Source organism: Haplochromis burtoni, unplaced genomic scaffold (genome assembly GCF_018398535.1).
Source record: "Haplochromis burtoni strain Fernald_Lab_line unplaced genomic scaffold, NCSU_Asbu1 Contig_3, whole genome shotgun sequence".
Taxonomy (NCBI): Eukaryota; Metazoa; Chordata; class Actinopteri; order Cichliformes; family Cichlidae; genus Haplochromis; species Haplochromis burtoni.
The window spans coordinates 4742862-4762891 of record NW_024582364.1 but is presented as its reverse complement, the minus strand read 5'-3'; the positions used below and the strand labels follow the sequence as shown (position 1 = coordinate 4762891).

At 38.5% G+C, this 20030-nt stretch overlaps 2 protein-coding genes across 2 annotated transcripts in view; one reads left to right on the top strand and one right to left on the bottom strand.

Annotated features, from left to right (window-relative positions):
* The window catches only part of pth1r (parathyroid hormone 1 receptor), a 45397-nt gene extending 29602 nt beyond the window's left edge, over positions 1–15795 (top strand). Inside the window, exons 3-13 of the mRNA XM_005912561.2 lie at positions 266–373; positions 556–677; positions 2546–2640; positions 4376–4559; positions 9174–9327; positions 9727–9787; positions 10607–10673; positions 10823–10917; positions 11956–12097; positions 12434–12475; positions 12559–15795. Coding sequence (XP_005912623.1) covers positions 266–373; positions 556–677; positions 2546–2640; positions 4376–4559; positions 9174–9327; positions 9727–9787; positions 10607–10673; positions 10823–10917; positions 11956–12097; positions 12434–12475; positions 12559–12921 — 1433 coding nt within the window. The 3' untranslated portion in view covers positions 12922–15795. The remainder of the gene's footprint in view (positions 1–265; positions 374–555; positions 678–2545; positions 2641–4375; positions 4560–9173; positions 9328–9726; positions 9788–10606; positions 10674–10822; positions 10918–11955; positions 12098–12433; positions 12476–12558) is intronic.
* A 12-nt stretch (positions 15796–15807) lies between these two features.
* The window catches only part of tmie (transmembrane inner ear), a 14882-nt gene continuing 10659 nt past the window's right edge, over positions 15808–20030 (bottom strand). Inside the window, exon 4 of the mRNA XM_005912560.3 lies at positions 15808–16254. Coding sequence (XP_005912622.1) covers positions 15965–16254 — 290 coding nt within the window. The 3' untranslated portion in view covers positions 15808–15964. The remainder of the gene's footprint in view (positions 16255–20030) is intronic.

Sequence of the window (20030 nt, the reverse complement as noted above, 5' to 3'; positions counted from 1 at the left end):
TTGGTGACCCATGTTTCCCACAAGTAGAACAAATATGAATAAAAAAAAAAAAAGGGGGGGGGGGGCAGTTATGCCACACATGAAATTACAAGGCTGCTTTTGCAGTGCCATTCCAGTGCTGTTTATGTATCGTGTGTCTGCTTTTTAAAATTCAAACAAAAACCCTGAAAACAAGCAGATCTTGGAAATGCCTACTGACCATTACTGCAGTGCTATAGTCATGACAGGATTTGGTTTTAAGTCAACTCTTTTCTTTTCTCTGCAGATGGTTTCTGCTCACCAGATTGGGATGGCATTGTTTGTTGGCCTGAAGGGCCTCCTGGGAAAATATCCACTCCCTGTCCAGAGTATATCTTTGACTTCAACCATAAAGGTAAGCTTGGCCCTGGATACAGTAAGCAGTTAAATCCCTGAATTTTAAAATGAGTTAGGCTGCGCTCTGCAAATTCATTGCAAATCATAACTCGAGCTCTCTCTGAACCTGCTTTGGCAATTTATTGAATTATGCAGCTTTAAATCTGTAATTAAAAATAGACTTCTTTTGTTGATTTCTAGGATTAGCACACCGTCAGTGTGACAGCAATGGGATATGGCAGCTGGCAGCAGCCAACAGAACATGGGCCGATTATACTGAATGTTCAAAACACCTCCCCGAATATAACCCAAGCTATCAAATGGTAAGATCCATCTGATTTCCATTTACATGCTGACACTGTCTCCCACCAAAATAATTAACAGCAGCACCATAGCAAATTGTCTCACTTAAGGTATTTAAGAAAAAAATGTACCCTGCAATTATACTTCCTTTGAAATGCGTAACAAATTAACAGCATGCCTTCTTAGTAATGTGCAATGCAAATAAAGTCTGATCGTATTTACTGAAATGTTGAGAAGATGATGAGGGGATAATGAAAGGATAGTCATGTGGTCGCTTTGTGATAAAATGGCTGTAACTGGCTAAATTTATGTTATAATACAAAGTGAAAACAGTGCCAGATTAGTCTTGAACTGAGTCATTCCCTCGCAAATCTAAGACCACTAAGAACTCACCAGACATGGCTCAGTTGAGTAACTTAACAATAATAAGACCCGCAGTTGCACAGTTGAGTCATGCAGCTACATTCGTCGATTTTAATGATTTTTATGCATCCTTTCTTGTGAATGCAGTACCGTCAAATCTTGCACAAATGTTCTCTTGGATTAAGGAAGAACCGATTAGATTTTCATCTTCTTTGAAAACCATTAGTGTGGAGCATTAGCAAACATTTTTATGCTTTTGCAACAGCCTCGACCATTTTGGGAAGACTTTGCTGCAAATCTTTGATATAACCTCGACAGCATCACTAATAGGTGACGAGACCTGGATGCTAGTCAGGGGTCTGGAAAGGGTTAATGAAGTTGCACCACCTCATACTGTAGTGCAATCTATTTCATTGATTTGAGGCTATTGCAGTGAAAGGTAATTTCTTATGACCATTTTATGCTGTAGAATTATTATTTTTCTTCTCTAAGGCCAAACCATAAAAATTGACATACTTAGGCCCAGGGTGGAGTGTGTTGTATATTTAGCTCAGCTAATGTTTTAATGTTAGAGCTTTGTTGTCATTTACCTGACGTTATAATTAATTATCATAATGAGGTCTTTATAGTTGTTGTATTTGTTTCATTGTTTCATAGCAGACCTGTCAGCTGATAGTGTTTCTTTGCTGTGTATCCTGACACAGTTGCACATTTTAAGCGGGCGTACACGTCTTACAAAATGGAAATCTTTAACTTTAATAAAGAGGATTATGTGTTGCATAATCTGTAATACCATGAGCACCAACAGCACCATTACACTGCAAAGCATCGTGTGGAAACAGTTAAAAGAAGAAGAACTACTACAACCCAGCGTGACTGACAGCTAGATGTGACCTTGATCGCAGGTGCCTGTGCAGAGTTCCTCTACCATCGCTCGGGGTGTTAGATGTCAGTGCTGGCAGTAAATAGCTCTTGTAAGAAGGATGGAAAACTTGTTAAAAATATTGATAAATGAAAACATTCAAAGGCTGTGAGAAAGCCGTGAAAGCTGTCATGCTTTGATCGTCACCCTTTTCTGGCCTGAAACGATACGATACCGCTGTCATCTGTATGACGTCGAATGTTCAGATCGATGTTCCAACAGAGGAGCAGTTGCAGTAGATAATGATAAATATGTGCGCATGAACTAAAGCAAACAGCAATACTGCAGACGCACGTTTTTTTCTGGCACAAGATCCTGATGCTAAATGATAACAGCAGTGTAGTATCAACTTACATCACAAGGAGGTCCTGGCACTTATTAACTTGGTGACGTGCAGCCAGGCTTCTGCTGGAGGATTAAACTACTGCCCAGTGTACTGATGCTTTCCAGTGACAAACCAGGTTATTTGGAGACATCCTTAAATAAATTTTTCCAACAAACAGGATTAGCATGTCTGACTAAAACATACAGCGGATCAAACAATGCAATTAGGAGGGGATAACGTGTCTGTTGATATTCTAACAAATTATCCTTTTCCAACAGGACGTCTTTCACCGTCTGTATCTCATTTACACGGTTGGGTACTCGGTCTCTTTGGGGTCGCTCATGGTGGCTGTGGTCATTTTGGGATATTTTCGGTGAGTCGATGCTGCTGCTGGACTTTTTCAATCAGTACTTTCAACTACAAATGTTCCCAAAAGAGAGGGCGTTTGATCAGGTCAGAAATTAAGGTTAGAGCAATTGGAGAAGGGATCAAAACAGGGAGTCCAAATGATTCACAGCATGATGGCATGCTGTGAATCCCCCATCACCCCCACCCCGACTCCACCGGATAATCGTGCATCGCAATATATGTGTTGTGTCACAGCGACGGCACGGAGCACACAATCTATATCAAGCATTACCTTTGACTTTTACTTTGACTTTTAACAGACTATGATATGACTGCCTTTGAGGAGGAGCCTGCCTTCAGGCATGCAGTAATGCATGCCTCATTGCCTGACATTTAGGTTCTTTGTTATTTTCATGCTGATTTCAGATTTCGCTGACACACAACCAAAGTGTGTATGCTGAGTTTTTATTTTTTATTATTCCTCCCAGCTTACAAAGATTACATTTCCTAATCAACATCCACCTTTTCCCACATGTAAACATCTAAACAAGGGAGTGAAGGGATGTGAATTCAGAGCAAAGTGCTGTGTTTGAAAAGCTCTCCTCCTACTGTACAAACATAAGAGGTATCAGCCTTACCTTAGGGCTACTTTCTTAAATGAAAAAGGAAAAAACCTTAAAACAAGGTTGAATTCAGTCTGAAAATGTCTGTTTTTTTAAATCATTTTGATTAACACAGGGCAGATTTGTTATTATTTGCTTATTTAGTTGAGCACAGGGACTATCACTAATCAATGGGAAGGAACTGTTTACCAATGCTCCAACCGGCGTGACTTACTGTACAGGCAGGCAGTCAGAAGGTTTTTAGGAATGCTCCCAACTGGCACCAGGAAATCTACAGGCAAAATGAGTTTAATAAGTTGTCCCAGGGGCCCATCTGACATTCTGGCTCTGTGCTCAGAGCACTCCAGCCATGTCTCCTCTTTAACACATCAGCTTTTAGACAGGAGAGCTCATAAATGTTTTCCAGGGAGAGAGAAGAGGGGATATTTTGCATTACCACTTGTGTTCAGAATTTTTCACTGGGGAAATGTACGCTAGATTAGTTTTTCTCAATCAATAGCTCTCTGAGGGTTGCTCGTCAAAGAATTCAGCTCATTAAAGAGTCTTTAGAGAAAGAAACAGTGGGTAGAAATTACACTGATCTAATGTCAGCGTCAAGTAAATGTTGACAAATTTAGACTTTAAACTGTCATGTCTTTTTTTTTTTTTGCACTAGTAAATATTCAAGAAATTTTAGCATTGACGTTTTGTCTTGACTGCAATAATGTAGCCTTTATGGCTATTGATCCTGCAGCTCCCTTTGGAGCACAGTGCCAGAATCACTTCACAGTTGCAAATGTTAACATTTCTACAAATGTTAAGAATGAAGAATTTTTGACTGATAAACTTGTGCTTTCGTGGAAGCAAATTTGGATCCCTTTCAACACATGCTTGCAATTTCGTTTTTACTGCTCACTTTGAGTGTAACGATTTAATATTTGTGTGTTTCAAGCTCCTAATTCTCGAGAATGTGTTGTACTCAGCGTGGAATTCAGCTGGCTCTAATTAGGATGCGTATTGTTTGTGTGCGTGTGAAAAGTCGAGCACAAACTTAACATTGAGGTGTACCAACTGTCTAAAAAAAGGAAAAATAGGAAAAATTTCTCACAAATCTGATATTTGACCATACCACTCTTTTTTTCTCTCTCTCTTTTTTAGACGGTTACACTGTACCAGGAACTACATCCACATGCACCTCTTTGTGTCCTACATGCTAAGAGCTATAAGCATTTTTGTAAAAGACGTTGTTCTCTACTCCGGATCGACATTAGACATGGAAGGAGTCAGTGTGGAAGACATCAAGTCTATTTCTGAAGCCTCACAAACCGACAAAACACATTTTGTAAGTAAACCAAATAGAAACAGAAGCAGCAGATAAAGTTGTTGTCGTAGTCAGTGAACGTGCAGTACTCACAAAAAAAATATAATGTCAGGATTTGTTTGCTTTACGTGTACACATAATTTGATTAGTGTTGCTTGGTGTGAAGAGTTGTGTTTCCGCATGGGAAGTGTTAGGTAAGTTTTGCAGGAGTCTCAGTTGCTTTTCCAGTACTGCAGCAAATAAACTGTACTGCTTGTCACCGTGCCAAGGTTTTACTAGGCCAGGACTTGGCTTTCCTGAACAGAGTCAAGTCTGAAAAAATTTGTAAAGACTGTGTACTTTTCACGGATGCTTTAATACACAAACAATTTACACTATATATTTAGGGATATCTTTCATCCTCTGTATCTCTGCAAAGTGACTTATACTGTATTCAAACTGCTTAATAAGTGAAATATTGTGTGTGACACAATGAGGGAACTTAGGTGTGTGTACTCTGGCATAATTCATCATTTTATGTATGGAGCAAATAACCTTTTTCAACCACTTATTTTCTTAATTAAGAAAAAGAAAATGTAAGGTCTGAACCACAGACCAGTCCGATCACAAAAGGTCTGACGCTCCTGCAGAAATCACAGGCTGAATATGTGTATATAATGCAAATCCTTCTTCTTTATAGCAAAATTGGAATTAGGTGCAGCAACTTATTGCACTTTATTAATAAGGATGTATGGAAGCTCAACTCAGTCTGAGCTCTCTTACTCAAACTTTCTTGTGTTTTCTTTAAGTAGTCTTCATGAATAGTCCCCGAGGCTTCTTAAAGAGATTCCAAAATTCCTATTTGGATGCTTGTTCTGTTCTCTGTGAAGATATTGCTGCAGAATTTTTGACACACTGCAAACCAGTTGAAATATGTCAAGTTTTCAGCTTTGGGAATCACCTGTTGGTTCAAAAATACCTGTCAGACTGTGTTATGTGCGTACTTTTTGTTTGTATATTCAGCTAAAGAAATGGAAAGAAATTATGGGTTTAATGATACTGTTTAAAATTGGTTCTTTGCTAAGTGCAAGTTAATTGTAGACACAACACTCGCTCGTCCTTTGAGTTGTGTGCAGTACTCTGTGCTTTGAGTCCCAACTTTAGTGTTTGCGGTTAATTTTGTTGGTAGTCTATTGATACATTTATGTCACATTGCTTTTAAAGATTAATACAATTGGCATGAGAGACACCGATCATTCACATATAAAATGTGCTTCCCGTATGTTGCATGGTGATAACGCACTTAGTTTCAAAACTTTATTCTGTGCATGAAATAAAACATTTTCACTCAGAACTTTGAAACAGTGGGTTCAAAAGCTTTGTTCCACACAAATACAGATAATGGATTAAGACACTGGGATGGACACAGAAAATAAGAGGCTGCGAATAACACAGGAACAACATTTGTGAATTAGTGCGCTTGGGACTGATAATTAGACATGCGTGAGAACTGAGTTAAGCCAGTGAACTACATCCATTCTCTTTATTTGTGGTAGAAATATATATAGATAAAAAGAAGTCAAACATTTAATTAAATTATTATTTAATTGAATGTTTTAATAAAACAGACGCATTTCAGAAAGCTGCAATAATAATCCATTGGTCGACCATATAACACCGTAACTATGAAGCGCAGATGCTGTGAAAAAACTCCACAGTGGACTCTGTATGTGCTGTCTGCATGCTTTTAATCTGCATATTTAACATGCAGCATATTTACCAGACTTATCATCTGGTCTTAATTCGCTAGCATGATGATGTTTCGGTTCATTTACAGTACAAACATAACACAGCAGAGGTTAACAGAAATGCTGTTAGTTTGCAGGTGATGAATATTAACCTGTTGCTAACTCTAGTACAATTACAGCAATGTTTATTAATGTACACTGTCCCTGTTAAAAATAAACAAACTCAGTTCGATTCAATTCAATTTTATTTAAATATTTAGAAATGATCAAAATAATCAAACAAATAAATAAATAGACAATTACTGATCACATGGAAACTTATGAAGGTACTAGATAAAAAAAAAAAAATCAAAAGATTACCAAAGCCAGTCGTGGTAGACGCTAACCTCTTTTTGTCTGTAATTCCACTGATACCCATCTAATAATCTAATAATTGCTAAATTTTGTAATCAAGAATCTCAACCCTATAATGGGAAAGGCAGATGGCCACGACGCTTGAGACCTGAAGCTTTCTTAATAAGTGAAAACGTATACTTGCTGGTGGTGGGAGGAAATTGATCCACGCCCTCTGGGGACCAACAAAATTTAACAGCAATCCATTAATGCTCAAATGCGTACAATGGATTGTTAGCACCCTATTATGGGTTATGTCTGGGAAGGAGTCATATCTCTGTAACTACTCGCCCCAGTTTGTTTGTTTTTTCAGAAATTTTCTCATCCCCCCCACCCGTAAAAAAAAAAAAAGACATGTTATTTTTTATCAGAAAAAGAGTCTGGCTAAAAAACCAACATATACAGTAATGAGCCTAAACTCACACAGTGATCCATGAGCAAAATGTGTTGTTTCCACAGTAACAAAATGGCATTGTAACTCGGTTACAGATGTAGTTCAGAGCAGTATTTTCCCATTGGGTGGGTGCAATGACAGTAGCGCTGCAAATTTAGATGTTCCTGAGGTACATCTAGTGATAATGAGAAACTTTTATGTGTTATTCAAGATTTGAACTACATTACATTTGCCCATGCTTTCACAACATACAGTATGACCCAGCTGTCAAAATATGTCCAATTTCTCTAACAGTCCTAAAGAAAAGGAACACCTGATGATGGGGAAATCTCATAAAGCTGTTCTGCTATGAGTAAATAGTTGTCACATTGTCTGGCTACATTTCTCACTGAGGCTAGTCAGAAGATCTACGAAGATTCCTCTCGAGCTGCTGTGACCGCACTTAGAGAAAAAGAAAGAGGTCCCATGATTCCCAGTAAAAGTCTTTATTTTGTTCAGAACCATCCTTCATCACAAGGATCTGTGAGCACTTTGTGTGCTAACCAATCTGCAGTAATTACAGACAAGAAAATGTGATTAGAGATCGATGTGGGCTAGAGTACTGTAGCCCGTTTGCTTCAAGGCTTAACACGGTGTGCGTTCAGAGATGCTCGTCTGCATACCTTGGTTATAACAAGTGCTTATTTGAGTTACTGTTGCCTTCCTATCACTTCAAAGTAGTCTGGCCATTCTCCTCTTACCTCAGGCATCACCAAGGCATTTCCACACAGAGAACTGCTGCTCACTGGATTTTTTTTCGTTTTCGGACCGTTCTCCATAAGCCCGAGGGATGGTTTTGTCGGAAAACCCCAGTAGATCAACAGTTTCTGAACGACTCAGACCAGCCTGTCTGCCACCAAAAACCATGCCACATTCAAAGTCGCTTAAATCACCTTTCTTCCCCATTCTGATGCTCAGTTTGACCTTCAGCAGGTCATCTTTACTATATCTCCATGCCTAAATGCATTGAGTTGCAGTCATGTGATTGACTGATTTGCAATAATAAGCAGTTGAACAGTTATACCTAATGAAATGCCAGGTGAGAGAGTCTTCATTTTTCCGACACTATCAGAGTTGTAAATTGCCAATATATCATTCATGTTTATACTAGCTGGAGGTCAGCTAACAAGATTTTAACCTCGTTCGTGCCTCTAAAGTTGCTCAACAATTAGCGGTGTGGCGAAAAGCAGCAGGAGTGAATCCTGCCTGAAAAATAATCATGCCTGTGGTGAATAATCTGAACATGAGTAACATAAGCCATATTGTTTTGCACCTTTCAACAAGAGGTCAGTCAAACGTGCATGACATAAAAATGCATGAAGACAAAAGTTGCAGCTGCAGACACAGATAAATTAGAGCATTAATTAAATGGGAGACTATAAAAAAATAAAATATATTTTTAAAAAATGGGTAAAGCGCTTAATGCGTGAAATAATTTTATTTATTACAAGGTTGTAGCAAACAGAAATATCTAAGCCTTCAGTGGAGCAGTCCTGCTGAGTTTTTTTCATCTTATCTGGATTTTTTGGGAGCTCATTTCAGCGCTGATGCACAGTATTGCAAAAATATATTCATTTCTCAATGCAATTTAGACAGTGTGCAGGACTTTGTTTGCAATGTCAGATCAGTTTTCCCTGCTCATATTCAGCTGTCTCATGAAATACATGTGCAAAGTGTTTTTCTGCTCAGCTGTGTGATGCATAAAAACCACATTCTTCCTCTCCATGCTTAGTCCTGACCCTGGGGGATAGCGAGTAAAACCGTACCCAGACAACTTGAGAGGTGTGAATGGTCCATAATGTATCAGCAGGCGTGAAATGTATTTTGGACCCAAACCTTCCAGTGGCCTTTAAACCAAGCAGTATTTGAAATTCAGCTCTGTGGCACATAAGAAACCAGCGCTGACATGAGAAAACTGTAGAGGCCCACAATCCATGTCAGTGTCATCATAAAAACCTATTGAAAGTGCCCTTCTAGTTTATCACCTGTAGCTGAAATCAGAGTACCATAGGTGTATGTTAGAGTTATAAGGTATGTGTTTAAACTTTAAATCTGTTGCTTCTTTTCTTCTTCTCTCTATAGATTACCTGTAAGGTGGTCGTGACCTTGTTTATGTACTTCCTGGCAACTAATTACTACTGGATTCTCGTGGAGGGTCTCTACCTCCACAGTCTCATTTTTATGACCTTCTTCTCCAATAGAAAGTGCCTGTGGGGATTTACTGTGATTGGATGGGGTGAGTTTGCTTGCTTAATTTACATTGTACTTGCATGTTCAGTAGATCCATTGACCTGCAACGCAGCTCTTATCAAAGGAATTAAATTTTTGATGGTGTAATTAGCATGCAAATAAGTTGGAACACTTTGAGGTACTTCCATATCTGCTGATGAAATTCTCATAAATAAGAAAGGACAATGGAGAGTGACTCATCTGGATAAAAAAAGAGAAAAAGATTTTGAATATGGGCTTTACAGTTCCTGCATTGTACACACTGTGCGTATAAATGTCATAAGCACAGCGCATACAATGTGGATGCTGTGCTACCCGGATTCTTCTCACATGAGCAAATTATTTTTTGTCTTTTTGATAAATTTTTTATGATACCAAGTTAGACATTTTTTATTTTATTTTGCAGGTGTACCAGCTGTGTTTGTAACCATTTGGGCAACTGTGAGAGCCATGTTTGCAGACACAGAGTAAGTGATCCATAGAAGCAATTTAGTTTCACTACTTTCCCATTAAGTGTGTGTGTACAGTACATATTTGGTATTAGTGTGTCCAATAAAGCTTAAAGTGGCCAAAAATCAGTGTATTCAAATTCGATTTACAAATGGGCAACTTCACCTGGGTCAAAACTGCCAAAACTCCCAAACCAGACGGGCAGAACTTCAACCACCTCCAACTACCATTATCTACAGCGTCCACATTGGTCCTGTACCACAGTAAAACATGAAGTTTCTGCAGCTGGGAGCTCGCGACTAAGCTAGTATCCAGCAGCTGTAGAGTGGAACTAAACCACATAATTCTCTTCTCTGTCGGTGGGAGAGCAGCAGAACATTTCTGCCTCCTGTCTGGGTTGTTTTATTGGTTTTTTTTTTTTAGCCAAAAAACCTATCATACATGATGATAACCACAGTATGTACCTTTGCAATATATTTGGGAAACTGAGTAAACATAATAATATCCATATGGCTTAAAACCTAGCAGTAAAACCGGCCTATGGTTAATACCATACTTAACCTAAATCAAATGCTGTCATTGTGCATTGTCTATAAATCTTTGAAATGACATCTGGGGTCAATTGAACTTTTAATTCCAAATAAAAAGAGCAGATTTTGTTATTTCAAAGCCTTGCAAATCTTAAAGTTCTTTGAGAGCCATAAAACATGACCTGATGTTGTGTTTGTGCCCTTTCTGTATATCCGACATGATGGCAGAAAACAATACCCCCCCCCCAAAAGAAGGTTGTCATATCACTTGTTTATTGATGCCTTGTTATTATTTGTCTATCACAGGTGTTGGAACCTAAGCGCAGGCAATTTTAAATGGATATATCAAATGCCCATCGTGGTTGCTGTAGTGGTGAGTACGTGCTGATTTCAACTTTCCCCTACCGTGTGCGAAATGACAGTGTTTCGCTGCACCTGTGGCATCACAGCTGATGGATAAGACACCTTTCAGTGATTCCAATTACATCTAATTCTAACATTATGTTTCTATTTCCTCTTCAGATTAATTTTCTGCTATTTCTGAACATCGTCCGAGTCCTGGCAACTAAACTGCGAGAAACAAATGCTAGAAGGTGTGACACCAGACAACAGTACAGGTGCTGCGTACTAGCGAAGTGCAAAATTATTATTTCTTTTTTTCAATATTTTCTTTTCTGAGTCATGTTACGATTCATTTGAAATTTAATGCTGCAACCAGCAAAGGTAACATTTAGCTACATCATGAGATGCACACGATATGGACAAAAATCTTGGGCCACATCTCTTTGTAAAATCAAACATCTAACCATGCAGTCTGCCTTTACAGGCATTTGTGAATTAATGGGTCGGTACTGTAATAGTATGTCACCATTGCAACAAGTCAGTTTATGACATTTCTTTCCTCCTAGATATTTGCGATTAACTGCAAGTGATATTACTGCAAAGTGGAAGAGCTGAGGAACCACAGCAACCACAGTAAAGTTACAGAGCAGGGTTGCTAAGCGCTGAGGGGTTTAGTGCGTGAAAGTCACCACAGCTCTGCTGACTCTGTAACTGCAGAGCTCGCAACCTCCTCTGGCATTAACATCAACACAAAAATTGTGCGCCCAGAACTTCATGGGAGAGCAGCTCCTGTACACACCTTTGTCCATATAATGCATTTTTGTAATCACTTATGCTTCTCGGGGGTGACAGTCTATCCTAACTGTCAAAGTAAAATAAATCCTGGGAACATACTCGACAGGTTTCTAGTCCATCACAGTGCACGTACAAACACACCTAACCCTAAACCACACACTTTTATCTGCAGCGAATTTCCCCACATAGCCTAAGTCTTACAAATGTGGGAGAAAACCCACACAAACACAGGGAGATTAAACGTGGGAAATACCCAACACAGACTAAAAGGTCATCTTCAAATTGCATTCCAACTGTTCCGCACGGTTCAGCATTCAATTTCAAATGATTTCAAATATCATCAAAAAAATCATCAAACCCTTGCATGTAAAAAGATGGAAATTAAGCTTGATTTGTGTATTTTTTATTTTTTTTGCTAACAAATGACTTTAACCTTCAATCCACCAACTCATCTTTATTGTTGATCTATCAAAATGAAATGTTTATAAAGTATTGTGTTACGATTGTGAATGTTACAGAAAACTGTTGAAGTCCACGCTGGTGCTGATGCCTCTGTTTGGCGTCCACTACATCATATTCATTGCCATGCCATATACAGAGGTGCATGGGATTCCATGGTTGATCCAAATGCATTACGAGATGCTCTCAAACTCCTTCCAGGTAAAAATCCTGTGATGAAAATTTCATTTTATTCTGATATAAATAATGATGTGCTCAAAAAATCTAATAGGCTTGATTTTTCAGGATTTAAAATGTCCTAAGGGTTAACCTTATCACCAAAAAACAGTTAGTGAATGTCCAGTTGTTGCTTATTGTTTAGTTCTTGAGTTATGGTTAGATCCTAATCAAGATTAAAAGAACAACAGGAGTAGCTGATGACTGAAAATATCAAACAAAATGCCAAATTTTACAGCTAAAATGTTAAATTAAAGTGCATTGCAAAGATATTTCACTCACGGATAATGGGAGTAAAAATCACTGTTTTCTATATTGCAGGGATTCCTAGTGGCAATTATATACTGCTTTTGTAATGGAGAGGTAAGAACTCAGAAATGTTGCCTTTTACACATTTTTGACTCTTCTGCTTTTATGCATAAAAAAAAAGTATTTTCTCTTCTAAGGTGCAAGCTGAGATAAAAAAGTCCTGGAGCAGGAGAACTCTAGCCCTGGACTTCAAAAGAAAAGCTCGAAGCGGCAGTAACACTTACAGCTATGGACCTATGGTATCACACACCAGTGTTACCAATGTCACTGCCAGAGGACCGCTGGGCCTCCACCTCACCACGAGGCTGGGACCGGCGCCTGTGAATGGGCACAGGAACCTCCCTGGGTATGTGAAAAATGGCTCCGTGTCAGAGAACTCTATACCGTCATCGGGACAGGAGCTCCACATTCCAGCCGAAGAGCATTCTGCGCATACTCGGCCTTGTGAGGACGAAAAACCCTCGCCCGTGGTTGAGGAGGAGAGGGAGACAGTCATGTGACCTGCAGGACACTGTCTTTGTCGGTGAAAATCGAGGAAAGAAAATCATCACGAAACAGTCTCAGGATGCCTGCATGCATCGACACTGCCAGTTTTTTTCTCCTGTGAATTGAGCCGGAACATTGCCAAGCGATGAGGCTCGAGGCAGAAAGGCCGTATCGCTTTTGCGGGCTTATTTGATGGGTGATGACTGTCATTGTTGCAGCAAATAACTCTTTCACCAACCGCCTGCCACACTGAATGTGTAAAATGTTGAGAAGAGGACTGCCGTTCTTTACTTCTTATTCACTGCCATAACTGTTGTTATCCTTCATTTATGTTTCCTCTGGAAGCAATCATCTTGTGGTCATTTTTTTTTTGTGCATAAGTAAAAACTGGGGTTTTGTAGTTACTACAATGGCCAAGAATACCCTTAATCACCAAAGTAAAGCCAGGTGGGTACTGAGCACTCTCAGAGGCAAAAATGTTGGCAATTTAATCAGGAAGTTTTGAATGAAGATTACGTGTGGCTTTAAAACTATTAATCCTACTTGTTGAGACGTGTTCATGTTTCCTGGTGTGGAATCTCATTTGTTCTGCATTGGATTAAATCCACTTCAGCGTAAAAGGGAAGTTACTCAGGTAATTGAAGTCCTCTGTTGTTGCACACCTATTTTTATACTGTTCAAGTGGTGTTTTAGCATAGTCAGCTTTTTGCTCCAGAGGATCCATGTGTGTCATAAAAGATTATTTTGTGTTTCTCTTCCGTTCACACACACCTCCCCCCACCCAGTATTCAGTCCTCTGACTCCACAGATTTTGAATGGTTAAAATGAATGTACTAGTTTTTAGTTTTTTGTCCATATAAAATGTTAATACTCACACGGCTAAACTAAAAACACCAAAGTAAGAATGTCTTTGCAGACAACCCTTTTCTCTGAGTAACGTCATGTAACTCAAAGGAAAACTGTATATACTGGATATATTCTCAAAGTTGTCAAAAGATGAAGCCCTATTAGAAGGCACAGGATGGAGGCAACAGTCTTATTAATATTCCAGAGGAATATTAATTTAAGGAGGAAACGAAGAGTCTTAAATTCCCCGTGGGATTCTAGGAGTGATATTTGTGATGCTCTAGAGAAAAAAAACTGAAGTTACTACTACACAGTATTTTTTACAGGTAGTCAGTCCAGTGTTGTGCTGCTTCTATGATGTATATACGAGTCACGATGTTTACAAAAATCAGAGATACATTCTAATTGTGAGCTTAAAGTGTTCCTATGTATGGATATGTTATATGTTATAAAGCTGTTTTGATGTTTTTTTTTTCATGTATTGGTTTATGGGATGTTGGCAATATTTGGTTATGTACATAGGCCAAAACAGAACAGTTGAATATCTTTGTAATTTACTATACTTAGCCTGCATGATTGGCAGGGTAGCTCACATGATCTATTATACCAAAGAGAAAAGACATGATAAGCTGCCAGAAAAGAGGTTATACTGAAGATTTTATTTGTATTATCCTCCACCATCACGTTTACAGTGACCAGATTGTCTTAATTTTGCAGTAATATTTTATTTTTTTCTTGTCTTTAAAAAAATCTTTCGTTTCATGTAAATAGCAGTGAAAGATTCAAAACACCTAGACACAGAGTAACAACAGACCAAAGCCTTTAATATTACATTTGTTGTTAAATCCTTAACATTGAAACTATGTTTCAAGATCTAACATTAGAATGATTCTGAATGTCACAAAATTTTCAAGCAGCAGCTGGCCAAATTTCTACATATTCTCAAGTAAATACTATTTAACTGTAAGCTCCCCTGCATGGCTCTTTGGGTCATTTCACACTTAGTTAGCCACCTCTTTAACTTAAATTCTCATCTGCTCAAGTTACTGCTTACAGTACAAACTGGATCCAATAGCACTAGAATGAAATCAACTTTACACACCGACTGTTTACCCTTTTAGCAAGTATTTAATGTTTTTAACATGCTTCATATTTTGCTATTATATATAAAAGACCAAAACCAAGAATGATTGAACTTAAAATTTCAGTGTCATATAACAAATTCCCGTTTGTCATAGAGCTCCTAGCTGCTTTTGACAGTCAAAAGGAACATTTTCATTCTGCTATAATTATGACGTAAGCTTGACTGGATTGACTACAATAGTAATTACAGGTGGCTGCATGCCGCAGTGATGAAAATAGAAAAAGACAGACTGAGGGAAACCTTTATAAAGTCATGTTACCGTACCTTGCTGCCACAGAAGATTTAAATATCTATCATCCATTTGTATCCTTTATAATGGGTAATTTAATGCATTTCTCCCAGGCTTGTGACAACTGAAAGTTAGCCTAATTTGCAGACCATCAAAGGGTATACCATGTTACTGTTGTATAATCCAGTTTTTCACTCAGAGGTCGGGCAATGTCAGAGCATGAAGATCTTTATTTTTTTTTTTGTAACTCAAGAACACTTGGAAAATTCTCTTTGACCACTTTAATACCCTTTAATATGGTGTTTTGTTCTGATTGTATTATGTAAAAAGATTGTGTTTTGGAATCAAGTGTACAATAGGGCCAATAACCGTAGAGCTAAGGTTGTATTTCATTGTTTCAAATACCTCTCATGGAAGTATAATGTGTATTCCATTGTCATTTATTTATCTTGTGCCGAAGTGTACTCAGTGGACTTGACTTTATAGTCTTCATGCTTTAGATACTGTAATGCGGGCAGTGACACATCATTCAGTCATTCTCTCTTCACTCCTTTGTGATGTAGGCATGTTGTAGATACCAGTGTAAACTTCAGATGAGATTGGAGGATGCTTTCTGATCTCTATTGTTCATCAGTGAATTGTGAATAAGATAATAAATCTATAATTCTACTGTCTTTTCATATCCTAATAAGACACAAACATCAATAATGTAATAATGTATCAGCATATATTTTATTATCAATATAATATACAAATTCCACTTTAGAAAAAGAGTTTCAAAATGTTCCCAGTGAAAAAATTGGATTTTTTTCTCCCGGTATTTACAGAAAAGCCGAGTTTACTTTTGAGCTTTCTTGCCCCCTCCTTTAGCCCCTCCTTTTGCTCCCTTTTCCCCTTTGTCTCCCTTCTCTCCTGGTTTCTTCCCTTTCCCGTCCCCATCTTCCTTCTTGGATGCTCCCTTCTCGCCTTTTTCGCCCTTCTTCTTTGTAGATGCGTCCTTTTCATCTCCTTTCCCCTCTTTGGCACTCTTGCCCTCTTTCTTGCCCTCCTTGGTCTTTTTCTCTCCTTTTTCAGCATCCACCTTCCCAGAAACTGTTTTTACCTCCTCAGTGGCTTCTGCTTTTGCAGCTGCAGGAAAAAAAAAGAAAAAGGGTTAAAGGCTTCACAGCGACATCAGGTATCGTCGACACTCTCTGCCTCTAATTTTAATTGGGTGGGAAAATTTAATCCAGCGGAGTGTTGGGCTAAGTAGGTTGAATATAATGAAGGCGCATCTGTTTCCACCTTTTCTAATAACCATTGTCTGTTTATTCTTTTAATGGGATTGTTTGAAGTGCTTAACAGATGAGAACAGGAGAGCCAAAGTTAACAATCAGGTTTGTTTTCGCTCATTATTATTCAGGAGGCGAGATCTTGAGGCTGAGGCCAACAGAGCTACTGAAGATGCATATCGCATAAAAAGCTGTTTAGTATTGGAGAACGATACATTTGAGTAAAATAAAATGTATTTTTATCTTGTCTCATCTTAAATATCACCCTGCCTGGCTCGCTAGCCCTATATATTAGCCCTCGTCTTTGTTTGATTTGTGCCAGATGTGTTGCTGGTATAAGTCTCCTCATCTTAATCTCAGACAGACACTAAACAAGGATATATCCAAGGTTATCACACATTATCAACACTAAGTGAATATAAACTCCACCAACAAGGATTGATGGGCACCCAACAATGTAACACTCATTAGGACCAACTGTGAAAATTCCTCAAAGGACATACAGACGACGAGCTGGAGTGAAATATGGTTTCTTCTATTTTTTCTTCTTCTTTGTATGATTTTTCCAAAAGCTGCAAAAAACACTGGCTATATAATCAAAGGCCAAGAAACCAAATGACAAACACACACCAAATGTCAAAAGCTGCCAGAGGGACTCTGAGTAAACCTAAGATCATTCAGTCCCCCGTTTAGCTGAAGTGGGTGAATCCAGCTGACTTAAAATAATCAAGCAACCATAAGAATGTCTGTGAATAGATTTCTTTGTGTTTCCATATTTTGAAGCTGTCTTCTGCTATTATCCTCGACTGTAAAGCGCTTTTCTCTTGGTTTCTTCTAGATCTATCAGACGGGTTATGATTGAACCTGGTGAGCAGAAACAAGCATTTAAATTTCCAACATTTTGATCCCATGTCCATCAGACTCATATGTCATTTAAATTCCAATGTCAGACATGTAGGCTTTGTGCCATTTTGCCAGTGTCCTGTTGTTTACTTACTGCGGTGGGTTAGTTTAAGGTTAAGAAAGGCTCTGACTCTCACTATTAAATGTCAGATGTTCAGCGTGGATAAAACTGGCACAATTTTTGATAAAACATGAAGGCTTAGTGAATTTTAGAGTTGTGACATTTAGAAAATTAAAAAGTGACTTACATCTCAATAAGTGTATTAAGATTTTGACAAATTCAGCTAAAAATGGCCACAAAGACATCATAAACAGTGAGTGTTTAAGAACAATAACTTTTTATCTTGCCCTGAGATGGGCTTGTAATAAGACTAAAGTTGTTTTTGGAAGTCTTTGTGCATCAAACTATGTTTTCCTTACTGTCTGAGGGGGGCAGATGTGCGAGAAATGCATTTGATTTCTTACAAACAAAAGATGCAACTACTGGCTGACACACGGGAATGTCTTCATTTCCAGCTACTTGAAACTATTCACTTTGAGCTCCAGAAGCAGCAGCTCTGGATGAGAGATGATGGTAGATAAGCGAAGACGACAAATTGGAGGAACTGTTTCACAACTGTCTTCTGTGAGTGTTTCTGAGAGATGGGGAGAGAGAGATAATAAGTTGACGCTAACGCTCTGAGGCTTCCATCTCTCACTGTAACAGTAGTTGAAACAGATACAGGCTGTGAAGCCAGAGATGCTCACTACTTTCTTTCCACAGATTTCATTTTTGGAGCCAATATGCTTCAAGCTAGTAGGTGCATGCAAGTGACACAGGATGCCCGACATTTTAGTGGCGCGAAAACCAACTCGGCTCATTTTACAGATGCTCACAATATCTGCCTTTTTGTTTAGCTGCGTTTTTGTTTTATGTTTTTTTTTTTTTTTAACTTTTATGCAATGAACCTATTTTATTCCTGATTTGTAAACAGATCTGATATCCACACACATATCCAAAAAATAGGAGTGGACACTTCTTGATCCTCATTTGTAACATTTAATTAATAATTCAGTGCTACTTTTACCGATTAGCCTACTTCGGGAGAGCATTTCATGAATTTGATGTTGCTTTGCATAATCAAAACCTCACTGTAGAGGAAAAAACTTGCAAAACTTTTAATCCTGAGCTTCATATTAACATATTTGCTGTCTTACATTCAGCAACACAGGATTCGTTTTATTTTCTTTACTTACAGGGTCATTTGGTTTGTCAGATTTTACTGCTTAAAAACTCGGCGTTGTGTCAGCTGGTTATATTCCCCGGAGAGAGGCAGCAATTTGCATGTTTGCTTGTGTATTAGTGCTCCTCTTTTGTAAACCGTGTACTGTGGTGTTTTCTTTTTTAGCACAAGCATATATGTTTTCACTCTTTTGTTTCCCTTCAGCCCCACTTCAAGACATATGGTCACTCAGTTTATAGCCAATAACAGAATATTTACTCCGGTGCATATTGGACCAACTCTTTGGTTGACACTAGAGAGTATAAAACTCTGGATGCTTTGACCACAGCAGAGTCATCATGTGCCCAAATGCAGGTCTTATTTTAATAAATGATCACCTGGCAACTCAGTGACTGCTGATTGTGTTGTTTTTTCCTTTTTCTGATTTTTACAATAAATAGTTAATGTGCTGTTACATGATATAGCACCTAGAGGAACAGGAAGTGACAGCTGTCTGTGGTTATTTGCCATTATTCTTACCTAAGAAAGCACCATCTTTGAGGAAACGCACCAAAGAACATTTGTAAGAATAAGAACACTTAATCGTTCAAATAATTAAACCCAGGAGTGCCGTGCAGATCGTCCATATACACTAGAAAAAGAGAGAGTGCTTGATTTGCTTTATTTAAAACCACTTTGGAGAAGCAAACAGACAGAGAGGGACGGGGACAAACACAGAGCACAAACAATAGATACGAGGCGTGGTACGTTCATTACAGTTTACAATGATTTTGTAATAGCAATATCCTGTCTTCAGAATTTCTGATCAAATCCATTTTGTCTTGAAATCCACATTTTCATCAACATGAAGCAAAAAAAATATTGGGACATTTAGGGACATAAGTACACAAGAACATACAGTATGGACTAAGCCAAGCTGCCCTATAGAGCCAGAGTAGTTACATTCAGAAGCAGCACAATACCTACTATTCAGCTCCATTAAAACTCACTATCAAGCAAAGTTTGGAGAAGTTAGATTGTACTCTAATTTCTGACTAGTTCAAAAGTGATGAGGTAAGCAGCTGAATGAGAGATGCTCTTTTCTGGTTGAGCTTCTCTTAAATTTCATTCAAGGAAAACCAGATGTACTAAATATCGAACAGGCTGATGCATGTGTGATAAATGCAAGAAGGGGACTTTTAGAGCAGCTGCCAATGTGCATGCTATGTTTTTTTTGTTAAAGCGATTTAGCCAAGAGGAGTGTCTGAAGGAAGATAAGAGCTGAAGAAAAGGAGGGGGAAAATATCATGCTGTCTCTGGCAAAGTGAGGGAGCTGGGATGCTCCTCACTGACCCTAACAACTGAGGGCTGGCTGTTGTTAGCACTCTGAGTTTGAACCTGCTCAGAGAGTGTCTGTACTGCAGAAGCATCAGGGGCAGCTGGAAGAGAAGAGAAGAGAAGAGAAGAGAAGAGAAGAGAAGAGAAGAGAAGAGAAGAGAAGAGAAGAGAAGAGAAGAGAAGAGAAGAG